Below are 27,697 nucleotides of genomic sequence, written 5' to 3'. Positions count from 1 at the left end.
TTATATATCTGTGGAATGATGTCCAGGGTGGGAGAAAGAACTCTTGTCTGTTGGAGGCAAGTGTGAATGATGCACTGAATGGCCTTGAAGCTTCAAGGTCTGGCTGCTTACTGCCCTGGGGGAATCCTTTGTTGGGAGGTGATTAGCTGGCCCTGATTGGACACATAAATGTTGGACCACTCTAATAACTAGCATGTCAGACTACGCACAAGAAGCCATTGAAATCCACAAGAAGCATTTGGACAATTTCAACCGAAAGGAGGAAACCATGAAAATGAACAAAATCTGTCTCCCAGTATTTAAAAAGCTCTAAAATAAAAATAGTAAATAAAGGACAACACTCAAAAACAGGGGAATTCCAGACAAGAATCAAACAGGGGCAGCTAATACCTCCTAACAAAGGATCCCCCAGGCAGAAAGCAGCCAGGCTTTGAAACTGCAAGGCTATTCAATGCTAATTAAGGTGGCCAATTGCAACATATTATTTTACCTAATTTATTAATTTATTAATAGTATTAATATTATTAAATATTTTACTTAATTTATTATTAATAATATTATTATTAAATATTATTTTACTTATTTTATTAATATATTATTATTATGAATATAACTAAATGTTGTTTTACTTAATTTGTTATTAATATTAATATTATTAAATGTTTTACTTATCTTATTAATTTATTATTATTAATATAACTAAATATTGTTTTTCTTTATTATTAATAATAATAATATGTATTAATATTAAATATTATTTTATTAATGTATTACTATTATTAATATAACTAAATATTGTTTTACTTAATCTGTTATTAATATTAATAATATTAAATGTTTTACTTATTTTACTAATGTATTATTATTAATATAACTAAATATTGTTTTTCTTTATTATTAATAATATAAATACATATTGTTTTACTTAATTTGTTATTAATATGAATATTATTAAATATTTCACTTATTTTATTAATTTATTATTAATAATATGACTAAATATTGTACTTTATTATTAATATTAATAATATGTAGTAATATTAAATATTATTTTATTACTTTATTATTAACAATATAACTAAAGATTGTTTTTCATTATTAGAAATAATATGTATGAATATGAAATATTTATTATTAATATATTATTATTAATAATATAACTATTGTTTTACTTAATTTGTTATTAATAGTATTATTATTACATATTTTACTTATTTTAATGTATTATTATTAATAATAATATAACTAAATATTGTATTTTATTATTAATATTAATATGTATTAATATTAAATATTATTTTATTATTAATGTATTATTATTATTAATATAACTAAATATTGTTTTACTTAATTTGTTATTAATAATATTAATATTACCTATTTTATTAATTTATTATTATTATTAATATGACTAAATATTGTGCTTTATTATTAATATTAATAATATGTAGTAATATTAAATATTATTTTATTACTTTATTATTATTAATATAACTAAATATTGGTTTACTTTATTATTATTAATATTAATAATATGTAGCAATATTAAATATTATTTTACTTAGTTTGTTAATTTATTAGTAGTAGTAGTAGTAGTAGTAACATGATGCAGAGGGGCTTCTCTCCCCTCCATGCTTCCTAATGGGCTCTGGAATGAAGGCATGAAGGGAGAGTGCTTGGGAGTGGAGTGTCTCGGTTGAACCAATCCCTGCAAAGTCTAAAGTCCTGGGCTTTGAGGAGGGGAGGCCCCGCCCCTTTTGGACACGCCCCTCGTGGGGAGCCCCGCCCCTTCCAGCCCCTCCCTCCGCAGGTCCGGACCTGTCGCTCACGAGAAAGAAAGAAAGAAGGAAAGAAAGAAAGGGGCAGAAAAAGGAGGAGGAAAGGGAGGCGCCACTGCCCCGCCCGCCCCGTCGAGAGAGAGAGAGAGAGAGATTGAGAAAGAGGAGGAAGAGGAGGCTTGTGCTGCTGCTGCCTGGCCATGGCTGCGGGTCTGGGGTCCCTCCTGGGGGTGGCCCTCCTGCTTCTGGCCTCGGGAGGGGCGTCGGTGCCGCGGCTGAGCCTCCGCTTCGGTGAGTGAGCCTCGCTTTCGGGGGGGAAAGAAGGAGGGAGAGAGAGAGGGAGGGAGGGGGCGCCCAGAGCAGAGAGACCCTCCCTCCTTTCTCCGCGGGAGGGGCTAAAAGGGGCGTGGTCGGAGGAGGAGACACGCCCATAGAGCCCCCTCCCAAAAAGCCTCAGGAGGGGAAGGAGGGGGTCGAAGCACAGGCTTGGAAGGGAGCCCCAAAGGCCATCCAGCCCACCCCTCTTCTGCTCAGGAAGGCACCATCCAAGCCCTCCAATCTGCCACCCTCTCTCACACAAATGGAGAAGTCAGGCTGTAGAATTCTCAAGTTGGAAGGGGCCCCCAAAGGACACCCAGCCCACCACCTCCTGCCCATGAAGGCACCATCAAATCCCTCCAGACAGATGACCATCTAGACTCATAGGTAGTAGGTTGATGGAGAAGCTATGGAATCCTAGAATTGGAAGGGGACCTCTAAGGCCATCAAGCCCATCCCCACTCCTGCCCATGAAGGCGCCATCAAATCCCTCCAGACAGATGGCCGTACAGTCTCATAGGTAGTAGGTTGATGGAGAAGTCATGGTAGAGCCATGGAATCCTAGAACTGGAAGGGGTCCTCCAAGGCCATCCAGCCCACCCCCCTCCTGCCCATGAAGGCACCATCAAATCCCTCCAGACATATGGCCATCCAGTCTCATAGGTAGTAGGTTGATGGAGAAGCTATGGAATCCTAGAATTGGAAGGGGACCTCTAAGGCCATCAAGCCCATCCCCACTCCTGCCCATGAAGGCACCATCAAATCCCTCCAGACAGATGGCCGTACAGTCTCATAGGTAGTAGGTTGATGGAGAAGTCATGGTAGAGCCATGGAATCCTAGATTTGGAAGAGGTCCTCTAAGGCCATCCAGCCCACCCTTCTTCTGCCCATGAAGGCACCATGAAATCCCTCCAGACAAATGGCCATCTAGTGTCATAGATAGTAGGTTGATGGAGAAGTCAGGGTAGAGCCATGGAATCCTAGAATTGGAAGGGGTCCTCTAAGGCCATCCAGCCCACCCCCTCCTACCCTTGAAGGCACCATCAAATCTCTTCAGACAGATGGGCATCCAGTCTCATAGGTAGTAGGTTGATGGAGAAGCCAAGGAAGAGCCATGGAATCCTAGAATTAGAAGGGGTCCTCTAAGTCCATCCACACCCCCTCCTGCCCATGAAGGCACCATCAAATCCCTCCGGACAGATGACAGTCCAGTCTCATAGGTAGTAGGTTGATGGAGAAGTCAAGGTAGAGCCATGGAATCCTAGAACTGGAAGGGGTCCTCTAAGGCCATCCAGCCCACCCTTCCTCTGCCCAAGATAGTAGGATTTATGGAGCAGTAAAGCTAGACATATGGCTGTCTATATGAGATTGTAGGTTTATGGAAAAGCAAGACTGTAGAGTCATGGAATCTTCGAGCTGGAAGGGTCTCCCAAAGTCCATCCAGCTCACCTTCTTCTACCCATCAAAACCCTATAGATGGCCACTCAATCTCATAGATTGTAGGCTTTATGGAGAAGTCAGGCTATAGAATCCTTGTGTTGGAAGGGTCCTCTAAGAACATCCAGCCCATCCCTCTTCGGCCCAGGAAAGCACCATCAAAGCCCTCCAGACTGATGGCCATCCAGTCTCATAGATAGTAGACTTCTGGAGAAGTCAGGCTGTAGAATTCTAGAGTTTGAAGGTTCCCCCAAAGGCCATCCAGTCCACCCATCTTCTGCCCAGAAAGGTACCATCAAAGCCCTCCAGATAGTAGGCTTTATGGAGCAGTCAAGCTGTAAACATATGGCTATCTATGAGATTGTAGATTTATGGTAAAGCCATTCAGTAGTCATTGAATCCTTGAATTGGAAGGGTCCCCCAAAGGCCATCCAGCCCACCCCTCTTCTGCCCAGAAAGGCACCATCAAAGCCCTCCAGATAGATGGCTGTCCAGTCTCATAGATAGTGGGTTTTATGGAGCAGTCAGATTGTAGACATATAGCCATCTACGAGATTGCAGGTTTATGGGAAAGTCAGGCTGTAGAGTCATGGAATCCTAGTTGGAAGGGGTCCCCAAAGGCCGTCTAGCCCACTCCCCTACTGCCCAGGGAAGCACTATAAAAGCCCTCCAGATGGCCACTCAATCTCATAGATAGTTGTTTATGGAGAAGCCAGGCTATAGAATCCTTGAGTTGGAAGGGTCCCCCCAAAAACCATCCAACCCACCCCTTTTCTTCCCAAGAAGGCACCATCAAAGCCCTCCAGATAGATGGCCGCCCAGTCTCATAGATAGTAGGTTTTATGGAGTGGTCAGACTATAGACATATGGCTCTCTATGAGACTGTAGGTTTATTGAAAATTCAGGCGGTAGAGTCATGGAATCCTAGTTGGAAGGGTCCCCCAAAAACCATCCATCCTACCCCTCTTCTGCCAAGGAAGGCACCATCAAAGCCTTCCAGGTGGCCACCCAATCTCATAGATAGTAGGCTTTATGGAGGTCAGGCTTTAGAGTCCTAGAGGTGGAAGGGTCCCCCAAAGGCTATCCAGCCCAACCCACTTCTGACTAGGAAGGCAAGAGGATACAATGCAAGCCCTCCTGACAGATGGCCATCCAGATCCTGCTTGAGGTAGGGAGGGAGGTTCTCCTCATCCTGGGACCCCCACTTTGGGATCACCTCATGTTTCCTTCCCGTGGAAGGTCCTTTTTGGAGAAGGGAGAGGAAAGTGAGGCCAGTCTGTCCACAGAGGAATTGGGGCCCTTCCCTTTCCCATCTGCCCCCATGCTCCCCATGCTTCTGGGCCTGAGACTCACAGCTTCCCTTCCCTCCCGGGGGCCCAGATCCACACCTCCCTCCCTTCCCTCCCTTCTTTTTCGCCTTCTTCTTTGGACCGGTTTCGCTGGGCTTGTCCCAACAGGCTCCTTACTGAGCAAGAAAGGAGGCTTTGCCTGGCCAAACCCAGCAACCTCCCCACTTGGCTTTCTTGCTTTGAGGCAGAGAGGGCCACAGGACCAGGACCCTCCTTTTTGCCAGGGGAGCCCTGCCTTCCTCCTCACTGGGCCCCAATCAAGCCTTTTGATGCCATGGCCTTGGGCCTGTGCAACTCATGGCAACCAGAAGGGCCCTCATCTCTCTCTTGGCACCACCCATCCAGAGTCCTTTGAATTTGCTTCTCTTCGACTTGAGGAGGGTCTCTCTTTTTTGGATTGCCTAGGGAGGGTGAACACCCCCGTGGTGTTTCCTTTGCTGTCTGTGCCCCTGTTGAGAAAATTCCACCTCCCTTTCTGTCTCTGTGATTTGTATGTTGTGGAAACAAGGACTGATGCTAAAGCTTCACTGAAGGGAGACCCTTTTTCCCCTTGAAAATAACTCTTCCAGGAGAGGATTTCCCTTCCTTTCAAGGAGAAGACTTCTCTCACTTCCTGTTGTCTCAGCCCCGTTCTTAGCGGTGAATCATTTGTAAGTTGGATGTTTGCAACTCAGGGATGGCCTGCACTTATATGAAATGATAATACAATATCATACTTGTAATCTATATAAATAAAAATGTAATGCTCGTTTGTGGGATTAACATAACTCAGAAACCACTGGACGAATTGACACCAAATTTGGAACAATACACCTAACAGTCCAACAATACATCTAACAGTCCATCACCCCTAAAAACACACACAACCCCCCTCCTCCGTGGAACAGACTTAAAACCCGCAAAATACACCATATATACATATATACATACATACATACAGTCATCCATACACACATTCATACACACACATGTATATATATGCACAAGCACACACAAATATAAACATGTACACACACAAATATACATACATATATACATATACACATGCACACACAAATATACATGTATACACACATATACACATCACATACATAAATATATATACACATGCACACACATATACATATACACATACACATGCACACACACACATATATATGCACAAGCACACACAAATATACACATGTTCACACACATAATATACACACATATATACACATACAAATATACATATATACACATATACATATAAACATACACACATATATACACACAAATATGCATATAGACAAGCACACACATATACACAATATGCATGTACACATATAAACACATTAATACACAAATATATATATACACACACACACACACATATATATATATATGCGAACACATATATGTACACAAATATACACACACACATAAACACATATATACACACACACAACACACATATACACTGATTGGGCCACAGCAACATGAGGCAGGGGAATGATAATATATAATATGGAGCCCCCGGTGGCGCAGTGGGTTAAACCACTGAGCTGCTGAGCTTGTTGACCGAAAGGTCACAGGTTCGAATCCGGGGAGCGGTATGAGCTTCCACTGTCAGCCCCAGCTTCTGCCAACCTAGCAGTTAGAAAACATGCAAACGTGAGTAGATCAATAGGTACCACTCTGTCATGCCAGTGGCCACATGATCTTGGAGGTGTCTATGGACAATGCTGGCTCTTGGCTTAGAAATGGAGATGAGCACCAACCCCCAGCGTCAGACACAAACTTACTTTTACCTAATATATAATATAAGATTTCTATCACTTCCTGTTGTCTCGGCCTCATTTTTAACTAGGAGTTGTTTGTAAGTTGGATGTTTGTAATTCAGGGAAAGTCTATATTATATATATATATGAGATAGATATAGCATCATAGATTCGGAAGGGATCTCCAAAGGCCATCCAGTCCAGCCCTATTCTTAACAGTAATTTGTAAATCGGATGTTTGTAACTCTAAGATGGCCTGTACCTATGTGTGTACATATGTGTGTGTATATGAGATAAATATATGAGATAGATATAGTGTCATAGATTTTGAAGGGATCCCCAAAGGCCATCCAGTCCAGCCCTGTTTTTAACAGTCATTTGTAAATCAGATGCTTGTAACTCTGGGATGGCCTGTATATATATGTGTGTGTGTGTGTATGAGAAATATATATGAGATAGATATAGTGTCATAGATTTTGAAGGGACCTCCAAAGGCCATCCAGTCCAGCCCTGTTTTTAACTAGGAGCCATGTGTATGTCGGATGTTTTTAACTCTGGGATGATTTGTGTTTGTTTGTTTGTATGTGTGTGTATGTGAGATAGATACAATGTCAAAGATTTTGAAGAAACCCTTCAAAGACCACCTAGTCCAGCCCTGTTCTTAAGTAGGAGTCATTTGTATGTCAGATGTCTATAACTCAGGGACAACCTGTATTCTTCCGTAAAGGAAATCGACCTGGCCTCCTTCCCTGGCACGGAGAGGTTGGCTGGCACTCAAGTGACCCTCAGAAGGGGTCATTTTCCCTCTTCGTGTCCTCTCTCTCTCGCTCTCTCTGTGCTGGATCAGGGCCATTGCCTACTCTTGCCAGTCCCAGCACACCAAGCCTTGCCAGAGCAGAAGCAGCAGCAATCACAACAACACCAGCGGCGGTGGCAGCCATGGCGGCCTGGAACCGGTCCAGTGGCTGCTACGCTCAGGCACAGGCTTGTTCTGAACAAACAGAACAGGCTCCCCAAGAGAACGGGACGGGATCGGAGGAGGGTCATTCGAGGTCACCTGGGTTGGGCCACCTCCCAAAAGCTCCCGGCCAGCCAGTGGCCCATTGCGGCGGTGCCACCCTTCTTCCCAAGCGCATGGGCAAAAGGCATGGGAGCACCGAGGTGGAAAGCTGCCCTGGCGCCAAGCGGAAGGGGCGTTGAGAGCAATGGGACAAAATGTCCGGCAGACGTGTCTTGACCATTCTCTATTGCAGCTTTTCCTATTGAGTATCGAGTGCCCTGAGCACTAGCCGTGTGCTAGTCCAGATGGGCTCCTCTTGCCATTGATCGCCTGTGGCTCGGGGCTCTCCCAAATTACTCCTTCACCTCGTTCTTCATCCTGCCCACAACTGAGTCACCAAGGTGTTGGCAGAGAGGCACGAGCCTCTCTCTTTGGGGCGTCTGGCTCATTTCCTGTGAACAAGCACCAGGTAGCATCAGAGGGATGGGCTGGGACTCCTTCCTCAAGTTGCCCCCAGGCCATGCGTGGACATCTTCCAGAGTTTCTCTTCAGAGGAGGCTTCCCATTGCCCTCTTCAGAGGCTGAGAGAGTGTGTGTTGAGTGAGTGGGCTAATTAACAAAAGACCCTCCTCATGAAAACACACAGGCCAATGTTATTTCTTCCAATACTAATATTGTGCTGTTCTAAGAATACATTGTATGCACATATAATATTGATAATAATGTTATAATGTAATACAATATAATAATTATATATTTCATGATAATAATGTTATAATATAATACAATATAATAATAATATACCATAATTATATATTTCATATTACATGTAATATCACTATTAATATTACAGTATAGTGGGATACTTACTTACTTAGGCGATCCCTCGATGTCCGAGTAGGATTTCTTCCAAGATCGGTGTACTGGCGGTGGGTACATAGGTGACTGTGGAGACCTATTCTTGACCTGCATGTTCTCCCACAGTGAGGAATTCCTTATTAATTAGGCGATCCCTCGTTATGTGAGTCTGTAGGTGGCTGTGGAGACCTATTCTTGATCTGCATCTTCTACAGTGAGGGCATCGGTTTCCAGGTGGTAGGCAGTCCCAAACACGGTTGGCTTGACGCGCCTTCGTCTTGGCACATTTCTGTCTTTCACCCTCCATTTGTGCCTCTTCAAATTCTACAGCACTGCTGGTCACAGCTGACCTCCAGCTGGAGCGCTCAAGGGCCAGGGCTTCCCAGTTCTCGGTGTCTATGCCAGAGTTTTTAAGGCTGGCTTTGAGCCCATCTTTTAATCTCTTTTTCTGTCCTCCAATATTCCATTTTCTGTTCTTGAGTTCGAAGTAGAGCAACTGCTTTGGGAGACGGTGGTCGGGCATTTGGACAACGTGGCCAGTCCAGCGGAGTTGGTGGTGGAGGACCATCGCTTCAGTGCTAGTGGTCTTTGCTTCTTCCAGCACGCTGACATTTGTCCGCTTGTCTTCCCAAGAGATTTGCAGATTTTTCAGAGGCAACGCTGATGGAATCGTTCTAGGAGTTGCATGTAACGTCTGTAGACAGTCCACGTCTCGCCGGCATATAGCAGGGTTGGGAGGACAATAGCTTTATAAACAAGCACTTTGGTATCGCTACAGATGGCCAAGTCCTCAAACACTCTGTGCTTCATTTGGAAAAATGCTGCACTCGCAGAGCTCAGGTGGTGTTGTACTTCAGCATTGTATTTCAGTGAGATAGTACAATATGGAAATGTATGATACTAATAATATATTGTATTTACATATAACTTGTAAGCCGCTCTGAGTCCCCTTTGGGGTGAGAGGAGAGGCATATAAATGTCGTAAATAATAAATAAAGGAGGCTTTTTCTTTGTAGTAAAATAAAATAGTTGCACTATTTGCAATAACAAGGTTTCCATATAACACAAATAAACAAATACATAGTAGCTTTACTCACAGCAGCTTTTGTACAGGAGCTTTATCACACGAGTCTTCTCTCATTCAGAGGTTTACCTCACACAGACTGAGGCGTCCCCTCACTGAGGCAAATTAACACTAACAGGCTTTGGGCCTACTCACTTTCCTTGGGGCAATGCTAGCTTTGGCCCACTAACACTGACAAGCTTTGGACTATTAACTCTTTCAATCACACTTTTGTAATCAAAATACCCAATTAATTTTCAATATTTCCGACAGTGACCTGCCCAAGGCCACCCAGTGGGTCTCCGTGTCTGACCACAAACTTGAAACCCTGTCCTTTGGGGTCCTGGTCCGACCCCCAAGTGGTGATTGTGGGGCCCTTCGAAACCCCTTCCTCCTTGCAGGGCCCTTCGTCCTTTTCCGACCCTGGCTGAGAGGGAGCCAGTCAGAAAAAGCCTAGGGGCTTCTCTGGGTCAGGGACGGTTTTCTTTCTCGAGTTAATATTTTATGTTCATGTCCGCTGTAAGCGCTTGTGCTGCGTGTTGCGGACTTAGAACAGCACCTGCCAATCGTCAGTCACACAGAAAGGTTTGACAGGCTGGAATGTGCTGGGCGGTCTACTTGTGGCTTGGGTTCAGCTGCACCAGGAGGCAAGAATGGCCTCTGCAAGTCTCCGATTCAGAGGACGATAGGCTGCCGCAGTGGGCACTGCCACATATGGACCATGTACTTCCTGACCTGTCCAGTTAAAACCCCTAGAATCATAGAGTTGAAAGAAACTGCATGCACCATCCAGTCCAACCCCAATTCAGCCAGGCAGGAAAAGCACAAAGTACTCACGATGGTCCGCAGTCTTGTTACATTGAGAATAGACTACTGCAATGCACTCTATGTTGGGCTGCCCTTGAAGATTGTTCAGAAGCTCCAAATAGTCCAATGAGTGGCAGTCAGATTTCTAACAGGGGAGTACACAACTCGCCTGTAATGTCAGTTCCACTGACTACTAGTTTGCTACTGAGCACAATTCAAAGTGCTGGCTTTAGCTTATAAAGCCCTAAATGGTTCCAGCCCAGCTTACCTGTCCAAAAGTATCTCCCTCTATGAACCATCTCGGAGGTTGAGATCTTCTGGAGAGGCCCTGCTCTCAGACCCACCTCCCTCACAGGTGGGGATGAGAAACAAGGCCTTCTCAGTGGTGGCTCCTCAGCTCTGGGAACTCTCTCCCCAGTGAGATTAGATCAGCATTCAGAAAGAAAACAAAGATGTGGTTGTGGGACCAAGCCTTTGGCCGGCAAAATAATGCAGTGCAAAGAATAATTAGGAAAGATGTGCAATGACAATCGGAGTGACCATAGTGTACTATTTTTGGATTATGTGATTTTAATTTTTATACTAGAATCTTTTTAATGTTTTTAATGCTTAAATGTTGTTTGTGTCTCATGTTTAATGGTTTTAATAATTTTTAATTTATTGTTATATGTTAGTTTTGGTTATTATTAATTTTTTTCTGATTACATGTATGTTGGCATTGAATTTTTGCCATTAGTTTGTTGTAAACCGCCTTGAGTCCCCCCTCCTGGGGTGAGAAAGATATCTATATAAATAAAAATGTAATATTCGTTTGTGAGATTAACATAACTCCAAAACCACTGGACGAATTGACACCAAATTTGGACACAAGACACCTATCAGGCCAATGAGTGACCATCAGTCATAAAACACTGAAAAACATCATGGAAGAGACTTAAACAGCCAAAAAAATAAATAATACATTGCAATGCATGCACAAAACCACATATATACACAAACACACAAATATAGAAGCACACATATACACATATATATACACACACAAAACACATATACACAGACTGGGCCACAGCAACACATGGCAGGGGACGGCTATTAGTGAATAAATAAATATATCCTCCTGGCGGATGGCCATCCAGCCTCTGTTTAAAAGCCTCCAAGGAAGGAGCTTCTACTGGACACTGAGGCAGAGAGTTCCACTGCTGAACAACTCTCCGTAAAATCAGGAAGTCCTTTCTAATAAAGTTCAGGTGGAATCCCCTTTCCTGTCATCTCAACCCATGCCTCCATTGAGTCTTAGTCGCAAGGGCAACAGAAAGGAAGCCTGCTTCTGCTTCCTTATGACATCCTTTCAGATGTTTAGACATGGCTCTCATGTCTCCTCTCAACCTTGTCTTTTACAGGCTAAGCAGACCCAGCTCTTTAAGATGCTCCTCATAGGGATTATTCGTGGTCTCCAGACCTTTGTGCATTTTAGTTGCACTCTTCTGGACCCCTTATAGCTTAGAGTTGTTGTTGTTGTTGTTGTATCGTCTCTGTTGTGGTGCCCAGAATTGGACACAATATTCCAGGTAAAGAGGTCTAACCAAAGCAGAATAGAGAGGCACCATGACTTCCCATAATCTAGGCCAAGTATGGGCAAACTTGGGCCCTTCAGGAGTTTTGGACTTCAACTCCCAGCATTCCTAACAGCCTCAGGTCCCTTCCTTTTCCACCTCAGCCGCTTAAGTGGCTGAGGAGGAAAAGGAAAGGACCTGAGGCTGTTAGGAATGCTGGGAGTTGAAGTCCAAAACACTTGGAGGACCCAAGTTTGCCCACGTCTGATCTAGACACTAGACTCCTTTGGATGCCGCCCAAAATCTCATTGGCTTTTTTAGCTGCTGCATCACACACTTGGCTCATGTTCAACTAGTTGTCCACCAAGACAACATTATATTTTTCACATGGGACTCACTAATCCTGTCTCTTTGCATTTCCTTCATGGCCCAGATATTAGGGAAAAGGCTTCCCCCCATCATTCATTGTTTCTGCCCCCATCTTGTGCCAACAGACTCCCCCCAGAGGCGATTGGGACGTTTTGTGATGCCAGGGACCACCAACTTCACGGCCCTGATGCTCAGCCCTGATGGAAGCCGCCTCTATGTCGGAGCCCGCGAAGCACTCCTGGCCCTCGACACCAGCGCATTTTCCCCGGGGACACAGCACCGGAAGGTGAGGGGTGGGCACCCGCTTGCCTTTAACTTGTCTGGGTGGGCAGTGGTCCATTGGGAGGGGGGCTGAGCCAAGGAGTCCCTCCGTCTCCCAGAGACAGCACAAGCAGCTGGCAAGGAGGCAGGTGGGTGGTAGGTGGGTGGGTGGCCCGTATCTCTTGCCATCTCCTTGTGCAACAGGCACATTTGGTTCCACGCCCAGAATCTGGGAGTTGCTCACAAACATTGGTCTCGACTCAGGTAGGGCTTGGCTGTGGCTTAAGGGGAATGGGTGGGATGGATGGGTCAGCAAGGAAGGCCAGGTGGAAGAAACTGGGCTCAAGGAGGAAGCAACCTTGCACAATGAGAGGGTGGGTGGACAGCACCCATTTCTGACCAGGTGCTTGACTAGCTTGGAGGGATTTGTGGTGGGTTTATAGTCCCTCCAGGTGGGCTTCTTCGCAGGTCAAGAAGACCACAACGATGCAATCACTGGCCCCTGTTTTGGGCAGGTCTCAAGTCTCACCATGCCTCTTTGGGTCCCTTTCAAGCCCATTTAGAGTGGAGGGGATTGGATCTTTGGGGGGATGCTTTTAAATACTTGGGGAGTCATATTTTGTGGGAGCCAACACAGATAATTATTACTAATTATTACTAACTTGGATATCCAATGATGCCCTGGTTATTTGAAAAAGGCATTGTTTATTTTGGCATGTTACATAATATCAGTCTGGTAATTTGTAATGTTCAACGTATTGTCGAAGGCTTTCATGGCTGGAATCACTGGGTTATTATAGGTTTTACGGGCTATATGGCCACTTTCTAGAAGCATTCTCTCCTGACGTTTCGCCTGCATTTATGGCAAGCATCCTCAGAGGTTGTGAGGTCCAAACCTTTTTTTTTTCCACAATGGTGATGTCTGGTGTATTGTGTTCCAAATCTTTATCAGTCTGGATTCGAAAGTCCCAGTGCGTCTCAATTTTCCACTACCTTTGCAGGTTTATGGGAGAAACTGGCATTCTGGCATTGACTGCAGACTCTTGAGATTGCAGGAACTATACACTAACACAGAAATGAGGGTCAGAGTTGGCAGAAATGGTCCTCTAACAGAAGCTTTTCCAACAACATGAGAAGTAAAACAGGGGTGCTCATTGGCCTCCACTCTTTTTAACATCTGTATTAGACATTGGCCAATTTGGGCCTTCGCCGCAGGTGTTTTGGACTTGGACTTTAACTCCTGCTGTTCCTAACAGTCTCAGGCCCCTTCCTTTTCCCCCTCAGCCGCTTAAGCGGCTGAGGGGGAAAAGGAAAGGGCCTGAGGCTGTTAGGAACGGTGGGAGTTGAAGTCCAAAACACCTGCAGGGCCCAAGTTTGCCCATGCCTGAGATATATGAATGATTCAGCGCCTTGTTTGGCTAAAATCGACTTTCCTTCACCAGTAATCAGGAATAGAAAGACTTTCTTCCTGATGTATGCAGACGATCTAGCGTTCATTTCCCTCTCTTGGTTGGGTCTTAAATATTAAAACATATTCCTATAAAATACATATTAAAATACACAAAAAATTAGAATGGAAATTTAGAATTTGTCATTAAAACTGTGTAAATAGAGTGTCTCCTTTGTGTCCCACAGCTGTCATGGGAGGCCGAGGAGGAGAAGAAGCGCCAGTGCGTTTTCAAGGGCAAAGATCCCCAGGTGAGTGACAGAGGCCTTGGATGAGTCACCGGTCAGGAGGACTGGTCAGTCAGCTGTGGGAGGGAGCGATCCCAACACAACGGGCAAGCCAAAACACCCATATATGTCCTCTCTTCCTCTTTGCCTTGCAGAGGGACTGCTACAACTACATCAAGATCCTCCTGCAACTGAACGAGACCCACTTGTACACCTGCGGGACCAGTGCCTTCAGCCCCACCTGCGCTTACATTGTGAGGGGACATTGGGGAAGTCGGGGGTCTCTGGGCAGGAGTTTGTGTACCCACCTCTGGAAGCTCCTAATACCGGGGTGTCAAACTTATTTCCATTGAGGGCCACATCTGCCTTAATATGGTTTCCTTCAAAGGGCCATTGAACCCACAGAAGGTTAATCTGTGGAAACAGAGGGCCAATTATAAGGCATCCTGGGCCGGGTTTAGGATGAGCAGGAGAGGTGTGCCAAGTTTAGCAGGTGTCATTGACTCACCTTTGGGACTCGTTCTTTTACTTTGAGAAAGCTGTTGGGCGAGTGGGCTTGTTAACAAAAGACCCTTTTCATCAATGTACAGCAGAGTAACTAATTAGCAACAGCGTGACCCAGCACCAGTAGCCCAAGGTGATAAAAAAACCCTCACTTACACACACACAGCCCAATGTTATATCTTCCAGAGGAAGCTTTTCTTTGTAGTTAAATAATATGGTTTCACTATTTACAAGAACAAGATTTCCATAACACCAAGTCCTTTACACTTCCTTCTTTGCTTCCACGCTGGGCTTCTTTCCCATGCAGATAAACAGCTTCACTCTCTCAGAGCCTTTTCTCATACCGAAGTTATGCAGGAGCTTCACACAGTAGCTTTACACACAGCAGCCTTAACACTCGAGCTTCACACACGTTGGTCTTCAACCTGAGGCTTCCTCTCACTGAAGCTTCTCACACCAGACCTCCTCACACTGAGGTCTTTCTCCCACTGAGGACTTCTCACACTGACGCCTTCTCACAGACTGACACGTTGGGAGTTGAAGTCCAAAACACATGCCAAAGGACTTCTCACACTGAGGCCTTCTCACAGACTGACACCTCTCATACTGAAGTGAACTAATACTGAGGCCCTTCTCCCACAGAGACCTCACAGACTGAGGGCTACTAAGCTACAGGCACACCTTCTTATATTGAACTGCAGCTTTTACTGTGTTATTGCATGTATTTAACTCTTCCAGTGCATGACTCACATTTTTGTAATTAAAAATGCCTAGCTATGTATTGTCGAATGCTTTCATGGCTGGAATCACTGGGTTGTAGGTTTCTTCGGGCTATATGGCCATGTTCTAGAAGCATTTTCTCCTGACGTTTTGCCTGCATCTATGGCAAGCATCCTCAGAAGTTGTGAATGCTTGTAGAACATGGCCATATAGCCCGAAAAAACCTACAACAACCCAATACCTAGCTAATTTTTAATATTTCTGACAAAAGCAATCCTCCGCCTTCCCAACTCCTTCTTCAAGGCCTTCTTCTTGTCTTCCCTACAGAAAGTCCCAGACTTCAGTTTGGTTCGGGAAACATCTGGGCGGCTGGTGCTGGAGGACGGGAAGGGGCGCTGCCCGTTTGACCCTGAGTACAAGTCTACTGCCATCATGGTCGGTAAGGAACTCCCTTGGCTGTGGGGGGAGCCCCACTGCCTCCCTTGCTGGCCCTTCCACTTTGCCCTCCTCCCCATCTCTCTTTCCTGTCCCCTCCCTGAATGCCACTTCCTTGCAGAGGGAGAGCTCTACACGGGGACCGTCAGCAACTTCCAAGGCAATGAGCCCTCCATCCTCCGGAGCCACGGTAGCCGGCCGGCCATCAAAACAGAGAACTCCCTCAACTGGCTACAAGGTGGGCAGTGGGGCTACAGTGGGGCTGGGGAGGCAATCCCTCCTGCATGCCACTCCACAGAGCTCAGGGCAAGGGATGGGGTCTTGATTTAGCCCTTTCCGTGATGTTGGGTTCCTTTATAAGGGCCTCAAACCCAAATGTGTTTTCACACCCCTTTCCCTTGGCATGATAACCCAGTAGAACTGGGCGGGGCCTGCAATGTGTATGTGTGTGTCTGTGAGGGGGCTCCAGCCTGGACCTTGGTGGGTTCCTACTCTCTCGTTCTGTTTTGCAGACCCCTTCTTTGTGGGCTCTGCCTTCTTACACCAAAGCCTCCCGCCCATCAACGGAGATGACAATGGGAATGATGACGACAAGATCTACTTCTTCTTCAGCGAGAGCGGGAAGGAGTTTGACTTCTTTGAAGACACCATCGTCTCACGCATTGCACGCGTGTGCAAGGTGAGGTTGGGCGCATAGCTGACACACAAGCTTTGTGGCATTTGTGGGTGATCAGGGTCCCTCCCAACTCGGCACCAGCTTCGTGATGTTTTTCTAGCATCCTGTGTAGTTGTTGTTGGTGTTAATAAGAGCCATGGGAAAAGGCCTTCAAGTGGCTGAAATGTTGAGGCATGAGGAGCCCTGGCAAGCCAGGTGCAGATCTCCCACAGATCCACCCCTGGATCCTGATCTACCTGTTTTGGGTGGAAAGAGAAGGATCTCCTTTCTGTGCAAATCTCCTGCTGGGCTCCTCCTTTCCTTCCCTTTTTATCCCTTTTTCCCTTCCCCTTTCCTTTCCCTTTTACTGTCCTCTTTTCTTTTTCCCTTTCCTTTTCCTTTTCCCTTCCCCTTTTCCCTTCCCTTTTTCCTTTCCCCTTTCCTTCCTCCTTCCTCTTCCTCTTTTCCCTTCTGCCTTTCTTTTTCCCTTTCCCTTCCTCTTTCCCCTTTCCCTTCCCCTTTTCCCTTCCCCTTCCTCTTCCTGTTTTCCCTTTCTTTTATCCTTTTTCCTTTACACTTTCCTTTTCCTTCCCCTCTTCCCTTTTCCCCTTTTCCTTCCCCTCCCCCTTTCCATTTTCTTTTCTCTTTCCTTTCCTTCCCCTTTTCCCTTATCCCTTCCCTTTTCCCTTCCTCTTTCCCCTTCCCCCTTTCTTTTTTCCCTTTCCCTTCCTCTTTCCTTTCCCCTTTCCTTAACTTTCACCTTCCCCTTTTCCCTTTCCCTTATCCCTTCCCCTTCCTTTCCCTCTTTCCCTTCCTCTTTTCCCTTCCACCATTCTTTTTTCCCTTCCTCTTTCCTTTTCTTCTCTTCCCCCTCTCCTTTCCCCTTTCCCTCCCCTTCCCTTTTTATCTTCCCTTTTCCCTTTCCCTTCCCTTCCCTCTTTCTTTTTTCCCTTTCCCTTCCTCTTTCCTTTCCCTTTCCCCCTTCCCCTTTTCCCTTTCCCTTTCTTTCCTTTCCTTTCACCTTCCCCTTTTCCCTTTCCCTTCCTCTTATCCCTTTCCCCTTATCCCTTTCCTTTTTCCCCTTATCCCTTTCCCCTTTTCCTTTACTCTTTCCTTTTCCTTCCCCTTTTCCCTTTTCCCTTCCCCCTTCCCTTTCGCTTTTCCCTTCCCTTTCCCTGTCTCCTGTTGTGAAAGGACTACCAAATCGGAATGGCTTGCTCTCCCACCCCAGAAGCCAGGGAAGGCTCATTCCCCCCCTTTTCTTCCGCCTCCTCCTCGCAGGGCGATGTGGGGGGTGAGCGGGTGCTGCAGCGGCGGTGGACCACCTTCCTGAAGGCACCCCTACTCTGCTCACACCCCGAGGACGGCTTCCCCTTCAACGTGCTGCAGGACATGTTTGTCTTGACCCCTGGTCAGGATTGGAGGAAGACTATCTTCTATGGTGTCTTCACCTCCCAATGGTGAGCATTTGGGGGGGCAAATCTTTTGGGGGGCACACATTGGGCAGGGTGCTGTGCCCACCGCAACCATTAGATCAGCCTCTCAGCTTGAGGGACTCCTGCGGAAAGTGGTTGGTTGCCATGGGGCTCCACCTCCATGGGGGAGGCAGTTCTGCAGCTGCTTGTGCTGACAACCCCTTCCCTCCAATGTCTCTCCAGGGACAGGAAGGGGGCCGGGGGTGCGGCCGTGTGCGCCTTCTCCATTTCGGATGTGGAGAAGGCCTTCAATGGACTCTACAAGGAGGTCAACCGGGAGACGCAGCAGTGGTATACGGATACCCGCCCCGTGCCAGAGCCCCGACCTGGAGCAGTACGTATCAACAAAATCAATAATAATAATAATAATAATAATAATAATAATAATAATAATAATGGAGTCCTCATGGGGAACAAGTTAAACATGAGCCAACAATGTGATGTGGTGGCTCAAAAAGCCAGTGGGATTTTGCCCTGCATAAATAGAAGCCTAGTGTAGATCCAGGTAAGTCATGCTACCCATACTCTATTCTGCCTTGGTCAGAACACATCTGAAATCACACTGTGTCCAGTTCTGGGCACTGCAGTTGAAGGGAGATGTTGACTCTAAGCTGGAATGTGTCCAGAGAAGGGTGACTCAAAGACTCAAGGGTCTGGAGAACAAGCCCTATGAGGAGCAGCTTAAAGAACCAGGCTTGTTTAACCTGCAGAAGAGAAGGCTGAGAGGAGACATGATGAGGGCCATGGATAAATATATGAGTGGAAGTCATAAGGACGAGGGAGCAAGCTTCCTTTCTGCAATTGAACAATGGCTTCAAGCTACAGGAAAGGAGATTCCACCTGGACATTAGAAAGAACTTCCTGACTGTGAGAGCTGTTCAGCAGTGGAACTCTCTCTCTCTCTGCCCTAGAGTGTGGTGGAAGCTCCTTTGGAGGCTTTTAAGCAGAGGCTGGATGGCCACCTGTCAGGGGTGCTTTGAATGTAATTTTCTTGCTTCTTGGCAGAAAGGGGTTGGACTGGATGGCCCACAAGCTCTTTTCCAACTCTATGATTCTATAATGATGATGATAATGACAAGAATAATAATTTGGTTTTGTACCCATCTCCCCTCGTGTCTTGATTGATGTTACAGTACAGTAAAAATACTTACTGGACATATTGTCAAAGGCTTTCATGGCTGGAATCACAGGGTTGTTTTAGGTTTTTTCGGGCTGTATGGCCGTGTTCTAGATGCATTCTCTCCTGACGTTTTACCTGCATCTATGGCAAGCATCCTCTGAGGTAGTGAGGTCTGTTGGAACTAGGAAAAGGGTTTATATATCTGTAGAATGCCCAGGGTGGGACAAAGAACTCTTGTCTGCTGGAGTTAGGTGTGAATGTTTCAACTGACCACCTTGATTAGCATTTGATGGCCTGGCGGTATCTGGAGCAATCTTTTGTTGAGATGTGATTAGATGTTCCTGATTGTTTTCCCTCTGCTGTTTTAATTTTAGAGTTTTTTAATACTGGTAGCCAGATTTTGTTCATTTTCATGGTTTCCTCCTTTCTGTTGAAATTGTTCACATGCTTATGGATTTCAATGGCTTCTCTGTGTAGTCTGGCATGGTGGTTGTTGGAGTGGTCCAACATTTCTGTGCTCTCAAAGAAAATGCTGTGTCCAGATTGTATCATCAGGTGCTTGCTATGGCTGATTTCTCTGGTTGAATTAGTCTGCAGTACCTTTCATGTTCCTTGATTCGTGTCTGCGCAATGCTGCATTTGGTGGTCCCTATGTAGACTTCTTGTCCACAGCTGCATTGTACACAGTAGACTCCTGCAGAGGTGAGAGGATCCCTCTTGTCCTTTGCTGAACGTAGTATTTGTTGGATTTTCTTGGTGGGTCTGTAGATAGTTTGTATGTTGTGTTTCCTCATTAGCTTCCCTATGCGGTCAGTGGTTCCCTTGATGTATGGCAAGAACACTTTTTCTCTGGGTGGGTCTTTGTCTTGACTCTCGTGGCTTGTTCTCGGTCTTGCAGTTCTTCTGATGTCTGAGGTGGAGAATCCACTTACTGGACATACTGGACGATGCCTCCTGTAGCAGAGGCTCCTTTTTTGGAGGCTTTGAAACAGATGCTGGATGGCCATCTGTTGGGGGTACTTTTCCTGCATGGCAAAAAGAAGAGGGTTAGGCTGGATGGCCTTTGGGGGTCTCTTCCAACTCTAGGATTCTATGCTTCAGTGGCCTTGGAACCAAAGCTGCTGGGCTCCTCATTCCTTTGTCCCTGGATTCCCAGAGAAGGCAACATATGGAGCTCTCCTCAGAGCCCCTGGTCCCAGGACTCCTGGTGAGATGCCTCTGAGAGCCCCTTCCTTCCACAGTGCATCAACCGCCAGATGAAGATCGCCTCCTCCCTCCAGATGCCTGACCGAGTGCTCAACTACCTCAAGGACCACTTCTTGATGGACAGCGCTGTCCGGAGCCAACCCCTCCTCCTGCAGGGACACTCACGCTACCGGCAGGTCTCCGTCCAGCGTGTCCAGGGCCTGCACCAGGCCTACGACGTCCTCTTCTTGGGCACAGGTGGGTTGGCGCCGGGGCCTTTGGGTGGATGGAGGAAGCGGGCTGGGCCTTTTGGGAAAAGGATGACCTTTGAGATCATAACCTTTGGGAAAACCAGAATCTCCAAAACCTTTTGGAAGCATGACCTTTTGGCGAATCATAACCTTTTTTGAGGGGATCTTCTCTTTAGTGGTACATATCCACTAGTATTCATGCAAAGCAAATTAGGCTTCTCAGTTGTTAGACTGCTATACCTGGTTATATTTCTGAACTGTTAGGAATGAAGATTATGCCAGTGCACAAAATATATAGCAGATATTCTAAAGTATTATTTTAGTTGTCTAAAAAAATCTACTCTCCCATAAAATATATTTGGTTTTAAATCATGCTCTCAAGAGACAAAAATAAGTAGTCTTTGCTAAAAATAGCATAGTTGGTTTACTTACAAACTTCGTGTATTGAGCATATAGGTTAATTGTTTACGTTCTCTAAGGCATCCTGTTGCAGTCTATTCTGTCTTATGTCTAATGCATAACGAACACTGACTATACAATACAATACACAACACAGACGTCTAAAATGGAGTCTCAGTCTGAATTATATACATAACAAATAACTAGTATAGGAGGCTTGTAGAAAATTGCTATTTCCAACAGGGCTGGAGGGAACTCACCTCTACTGTGTTCTCCAAAGACTTGTGGGAGCAGGTCCCGGATGGGAATCTATTCTTTAGAGAAGGCAGGGACTGCTCAAGGGACTGGTGGGAGGGCTCATTGGTTGCTGGGCTTTTGGTGCCCCCAGAGTACCTCCTGAAGCAGACTGGCCCTGGTTCTGACCTGAGTTCCTGTTCTGGCCTGGGTTCCAGTCCTGGTACCGGTTTTGGCCTGTGGTCCCAGTCCTGATTATGGTTCTGGCACAGGTTCCAGTCCTGGTTATGGTTTATTATTTATTTACAGTATTTATATTCCGCCCTCCTCACCTTGCAGGGGACTCATATACATGGCAAACATTCAATGCCATAGACACACAACACATATAGACAGACAGTCAGAGGCTGTTTAACATTCCAACTTTTCTGGCCACCAGGGGAGCTGTCGCTTCACCGTCCATCTGTGACATTGATGAAATACTTCCTCATTCCCTGCATGCTCGCTGATCTTTATGGCCTCGTAAATTAATTAAATTAGCCTCCCCACAAAGTGGTACTGATATATCCTACTTGACAGATGCAACTGTATTTCGGACTGCAAAGGTTGACAACAAGGTACACAAATTTGGTCAGAAGCTCACTTCGACCCGGGCTGGCTTCGAACTCATGATTTTTCGGTCAGTAGTGATCTTAATGCAGCTGACACCCAGCTAGCTGCGCCACAGTCCCGGTTATGGTTCAGTCCCAGGCTCCAGTCATGGTCATGATTCTGGCCCAGGTTCTGGATCATGGCTTGGTTCTGGTTCTAATTCTTGATTTGGTCCTGGTTCTGGCCCTGGTCATAGCTCAGTTCTGGTCCTGGTCCTGATTCTCATTTTGGATTTGGTTCTGGTCCTGGCAAGCAAAGAGAGGGCAGTTTTATTTCTGGGAGTGGGGGCATGCCAGGTGGCATTGCTGAGACAAGTGTCCCATGGAGCTTCGTCCTCAGATGCCCACTTCTTCTACTTTTCAGAGGACGGCCAGCTCCACAAAGCTGTGGTCGCAGGACAGAATCAGGTGCACCTGATTGAGGAGATCCAGCTCTTCCCCGTAGGGCAGCCCGTCCTGGAGCTGCTGCTGGACGCCACTCAGGCAAGGCCGGAGACTATTGTGGGCACACCCTTCCTTTGCATCCACGCTCAGCCATTCCTCCTGGTGGGGCCTCCTTGGCTGTGGGCCTCAATCCCAAGGCTCTGGAGATCGGGGTCTCCCGATGGCTACAACCTCTGTGGATAATGGGCCACATGCTCCCCTTTCCCTCACTTCCTACAGGGCTTCCTGTATGCCACCTCTTACGCTGCCTTGGTGCAGGTCCCTCTGGCCAACTGCAGCATGCACCGTACCTGCGGGGAGTGCATCCTGGCCCAGGACCCTTTCTGCGCCTGGAGTGGAAGTGCCTGCCTGCCCTTTGCCCCGGACTCCCAGGAGCCCCACTCAGCAGCGTAAGTGCTTCTCCCACCAGTGTGGATAAGAAAGCGGGCTTCCCTTTGCTCCTCCACCCTGATGGTTCCTCTTTCTCCCAACAGCTCCTGGGTCCAGGATATTGAAAGTGCGGATGCTGTGAGTCTCTGTCCTGAGATCAGTGGGAGGTTCGGCAACTCAGCAGGTAAAGTGATGCAGGAGACATTGGCCAGGGTCCTGTGGTGCCCAAGGGCCTAGGCATTTGTATCTGATGCCAAGGACTGTATTCAGTTCTGCGTTGTGGAAGCACACTGTGCCGCTGCAGTGGCACTCTTTGAACATGACACATGGTTGTATTTCTGCAGTGTGCCACAAAATAGGTAGCATGGTGTTTTGTAACTGTTAACAAGAGTATAGCAGGAAGGGAATTAGGACGAAGTATGAGATCTCACACTTAGGCCAGCAGTTAAAGTTACATTAGCTTTATTCAAAAGATCTATATAACGGATAGGGAAGGAAATCACTCAGGTCCTCCCTTTAGCTAGTCTTCGCTCAGTCTTCTGAGGACAAAGGAATGGAAAGTTCCAGGAAAGGAGGGGGCTGGGAACTTGAGTGGGGAGTTGCTCTGAGAATATCAGTCCACACATTATAGGTGGGGTCAAGACTGATAGATTTATTAGCATTATTATCATTATTATTAGATACACAACAAGATTAGTACACAGCAAACAAGATCACTCTGCTGGCTGTTGTACTGGGTCACACGTCAGACATTTCCCAAGTGTCTAGGACTCTGTGATGTATCGGTGAATAATGCATTCAGATCCAAGTAAGGTGGCCTTTTGCAGCTGACAGGTGGTGATTTTGTTAGCACTGATTGTTTTTAAATGCAAGCCAAGGTCTTTAGGCACTGCACCCAGTGTGCCGATCACCACTTGGACTACCTTAGCTGGCTTGTGCTAGAGTCTTTGCAGTTTGATCTTTAAATCCTCGTATTGTGTCAGCTTTTCTAGTTGTTTCTCTTAAATCCTGCTGTTGCATGGGATTGCAACATCGACAATCCATACATTTTCCACACTATCATGAGGTCAGGAGTATTGTGCTTCGAAACTGTCACTCTTAATGATTACTATTACTATTGTTCTTATTATTATTATTAGGGAAAAGTTTCCCCTGACATTAAGTCTAGTAATGTCCGATTCTGTGGTGGGGGAACGTTCTCATCTCCATTTCTAAGCCGAAGAGCCGGTGTTGTCTGTAAACAATTCCAAGGTCATGTGGCTGGCATGACTGCATGGAGCGTCTTTACCTTCCTGCCGGAGCAGTACCTATTGATGTACTCATATTTGCATGTTTCTGAACTGCTAGGTTGGCAGAAGCTGGGGCTAACAGCAGGGGCTCACCCTGCTCTCCAGATTCGAACCGCTGACCTTTCAATCAGCAAGTTCAGCAACTCTGGTTTAACTCACTGTGTCTCCAGAGGCTCTATTACTATTGTTATTATTATCATCATTATTATTATTTGAAATGCAAGGTATAAACGTAATAATACTGTTAATAATTACTATTATTATTATGTTTATACCTCGCTTTTCTCTCCACAAGGAGACTCAAAGTGGCTTACATTAAAAGCAATTTGTTACAATTCAGAGAGAGAGAGAGAGAGCAGGCTTCAACTAATAGTCAGTAGGCTGTTGGGAATTGTGGTAGTTGAAGTCCAAAACACTGAGATGGAGGACCAAACTTGGCCCATGCCTGAGGCTGAGTCAAGGGATACGTTTTCCTACCAAACTTTCTAAACCTGATCTACTTCTCTCTAAATGTCCCATCCAGAGTGCTGCTTTCTTATGCATAGCAGAATTGAATGCCAACTTTAACTGCATAGCCACCTTAGTTGCACCCGACCCTCTCCTGGAGGCAGGATCATAGCCTTTGTGTGTCTGGGGGTCCTAGTGTTGGCTCACAGCCCCAAGAGGATGTGGTGGTCTTGGGGGTTTCCTTGTCCTTCCCTGGGGCCTGATCTGTGCTCTTTCCCATTGTCTTTCCCCGCAGAGACCCAGTGCCAGCGGGTGCTCCTTCGCCCCAACGCTGTGACGCCGCTGCACTGCCCGCCACTCTCCAACCTGGCCACCCGGCGCTGGGAACGGGACGGGTTGCCCCTCAACACCTCCTGGCTGATGCTGCAGGATGGAGGACTTGTGCTGGCAGGTGGCCCAGAGCAAGCTGGCCGCTACGAGTGCTGGTCCTTCGAAGGGGGCTTCCAGCAGCGGACGGCCAGCTACTGTGTGGAGGCGGGGCAGCCGTGGGTCTTCCGCAGCCCGCCAGACACTGTTGGCACATCGAGGAGCACCTCAGCAGAGGCAGCGGGGCTCTTGGACGACAAGACCTACTGGACCGAGTTCCTGGTGATGTGCGCCCTCTTCAGCCTCGTCGTGACGCTGCTTGCGCTCTTCGCACTGCGCCGGCACCACGGTGCCATGAAGGCCTTCCTGAAGCAGGGCACCTGCTCCCGCACGCATCCCAAGGCCAAGGCTCCCCCCGAGAGCCTGCCTCTCAACGGTGCCACCGCCCCCAGCGCCCTGCTTCCGGACCACAAGGGCTATCAGGCGCTCGACAACAGCCATGCGGCCAGCAGCCCGGCTCATGCTGTTCCAGGTCCCCCGACCATGGCCTTCCTTGAGTCCAGCCAGCGCCCGCTAAGCATGCATGCGAGCGTTGTGGAAGTGTCACCGCCTTCCCAGCGGCCCCGTGTGCGCCTGGGCTCAGAGATCCGGGACTCTGTGGTATGAGGCTGAATAGCGGGCTTGTTGGCATGCTTTGTGGGTATTGTGTCAAATTACTAAACAGAGAGACCTTCCTGTGCTGAGCCTTCTGCAGAACCAGCTCTGGGGACTCCTCCTCCAGAATTGCCCCAGAATGGGCAGTGGAGCCCCAGTGGTGCTGGGAGACCCTATATGTCTTTGGAGGCTCTGGGTTGTGAAGGTAAAGGCATTGGTGTAACAGGGCACCACAGAGCTTTCACCAGAAGGCAAGACTTCCAGCTGTTGCCACTGTGCCCACCTGAGAAGGCAGCACTGTGGAATGAAACGCACAATTTGGCTGACTTTTTGCAGGCCAACCTGACTGACTTGCAGTTCAAAGGGGAGATTAGAGGTCTCGGAAGCTGCACCTGTGGGGCCAGCACCCCTGTCTTGGCCCATTCAAGGAACAGGACTCCAAAAGGCAAGGAGAGCGGGATCAGCTCCTGTTGGGCTCTGATGGGGCAGCAGTCAGACATTTGGGTGTCCTTGTCTTCGTATTGTCTGTACAGGAGTGGGAAAGCGGGGCCAGGAGATGGAGGAAACCTTTCTAAGGCCAGACCACTGTGACCCCCACCCCAAAATACTTCATCAGTATGGAGTGCCATCACAACCATATCCCCCTCCCTTTGGTGCACCTTCACAAGTGGTGTCTGTGTTTATTTGTGTGGATTTTTACATAAAAGTTGACCCGTCTCCTTTGGCTTCCTGCTGCTGAATCTGGACTCAGGCTGAAATTGGAAGAGATGCAGGGTTGCTTACTTTGCAGCCTCCATCAGTCCTTCCCTGCAATGGTCTCTCTGTCTCCAGTGCTGAGGCTAAGTGTCAGAAAATCTCTAATATCTATGTGTTGTTGAAGGCTTTCATGGCTGGAATCACTGGGTTGCTGAGAGGTTTCCAGGCTGTATGACCATGTTCAAGAAGCATTCTCTCCTGATGTTGCACCCACATCTATGGCAGGCATCCTCAGAGGTTGTGAAGTCTGTTGGAAACTAGGACAATTGGGTTTATATATCTGTGGAATGTCCAGGGTGGGAGAAAGAACTCTTGTCTGCTTCAGGCAGGTGTGAATGTTGATTAGTATTGAATGTTCTTGCACCTTCAAAGCCTGGCTGCTTCCTGCCTGGGTGAATCCATTGTTGGGAGGTGTTAGTTGGCCCTGATTGTTTCATGTCAAGAATTCCCCTGCTTTTTTAGTATTGCTCTTTATTTACTGTCCTGATTTTAGAGTTTTTTTAAAAAATATGTTCATTTTCATGGTTTCCTCCTTTCTGCTGAAATTGTCCACGTGCTTTTGGATTTCCCCAGGCAGCAACCAGACAGGCATTGAAGCTGCAAGGCCATTCATTGCTAATGAGATCATGACTCAGCGTTTTATATGTGGTTTTAATCTGTTTGATAGATTGTAATGTGTTTTCATTGCTTATATGCTTAGATTGTTTATATTTTTATGAGATGTGTTTTATTGTTTACCTTTGCGGCATTGCATTTTTGCCAGATTTTAAGCTGCCGTGAGTCCCCTCCTGGGTCGAGAAAGGCGGGGTAGAAATGAAGTAAACAAATAATAAATAATAATCAAGGTGGCCATTTACAACATTCACTCTTGCCTCAAACAGACAAGAGTTACAGTGGTCCCTCAATCCTTCGTGGTTCACTTATCGTGGACTCCATGTTTTGCGTTTTTTAAAAAATAATTTTGCCCTCCTTACCCTCCTTTTTGCCGCCCAGGGCCTCTTGCTGCCGCTTGGGCCCCACGTGGCGTCACAGCAAGAGGCCCCAGGCGGCGAACAGGAGGAGGGTGAGGAAGGTAAGGAGGGCGATGGGGAAAGTAACCACGCCCTCATCCTCCTTACCTTCTTCTTCCTCCTCCTCTTCACCACCTGGGGCCTCTTGCTGCCACTTGGCTCCATTTTATTTATTTACGATATTTATATGCCGCCCTTCTCACCCCGAAGGGGACTCAGAGTGGCTAACAAGATATATATACATACAATATATCATATTACTACCATAGCACAACATCAGTATTATATATTACTATATTGTACTATACCAGTGGTTCTCAACCTAGGGTCCCCAGATGTTTTTGGCCCTCAACTCCCAGAAATCCTAACAGCTGGTAGACTGGCTGGGATTTCTGGGAGTTGTAGGCCAAAAACATCTGGGGACCCCAGGTTGAGAACCACTGTACTATGCCATTATATTGCAATATTATTAGTAATATTACATGTAATATAAAATATATTATT

The 27,697-nt window shown here is 46.6% G+C and overlaps 1 protein-coding gene across 1 annotated transcript; it reads left to right on the top strand.

Annotated features, from left to right (window-relative positions):
• The first annotated feature begins 1,789 nt into the window (after window positions 1–1,789).
• On the top strand, window positions 1,790–26,144 carry SEMA4B (semaphorin 4B). Its single transcript, XM_060755443.2, has 14 exons — window positions 1,790–2,069; window positions 12,421–12,581; window positions 14,192–14,254; window positions 14,386–14,484; window positions 15,782–15,893; window positions 16,011–16,127; window positions 16,402–16,568; window positions 17,826–18,004; window positions 18,203–18,353; window positions 20,381–20,582; window positions 22,223–22,341; window positions 22,522–22,691; window positions 22,776–22,855; window positions 24,703–26,144. The coding sequence occupies exons 1-14, from the start codon at window positions 1,979–1,981 to the stop codon at window positions 25,437–25,439; spliced, it is 2,448 nt and encodes an 815-aa protein (XP_060611426.2). The 5' UTR covers window positions 1,790–1,978; the 3' UTR covers window positions 25,440–26,144.
• The last annotated feature ends 1,553 nt before the right edge of the window (window positions 26,145–27,697 follow it).

The sequence above is a fragment of the Anolis sagrei genome, chromosome 9, assembly GCF_037176765.1.
Source record: "Anolis sagrei isolate rAnoSag1 chromosome 9, rAnoSag1.mat, whole genome shotgun sequence".
In the NCBI taxonomy this organism is placed as follows: domain Eukaryota; kingdom Metazoa; phylum Chordata; class Lepidosauria; order Squamata; family Dactyloidae; genus Anolis; species Anolis sagrei.
Note: the sequence above shows the minus strand (reverse complement) of the source record. Positions and strands in the feature narration are given on the sequence as shown.

Coding starts and splice junctions, on each gene's coding strand:
- SEMA4B (XM_060755443.2), top strand. CDS start 1,979: ATGGCTGCGGGTCTGGGGTCCCTCCTGGGGGTGGCCCTCCTGCTTCTG. Junction 16,569..17,825: donor GCATTGCACGCGTGTGCAAG/GTGAGGTTGGGC, acceptor TCCTCCTCGCAG/GGCGATGTGGGGGGTGAGCG. Junction 22,342..22,521: donor TGCTGCTGGACGCCACTCAG/GCAAGGCCGGAG, acceptor CACTTCCTACAG/GGCTTCCTGTATGCCACCTC.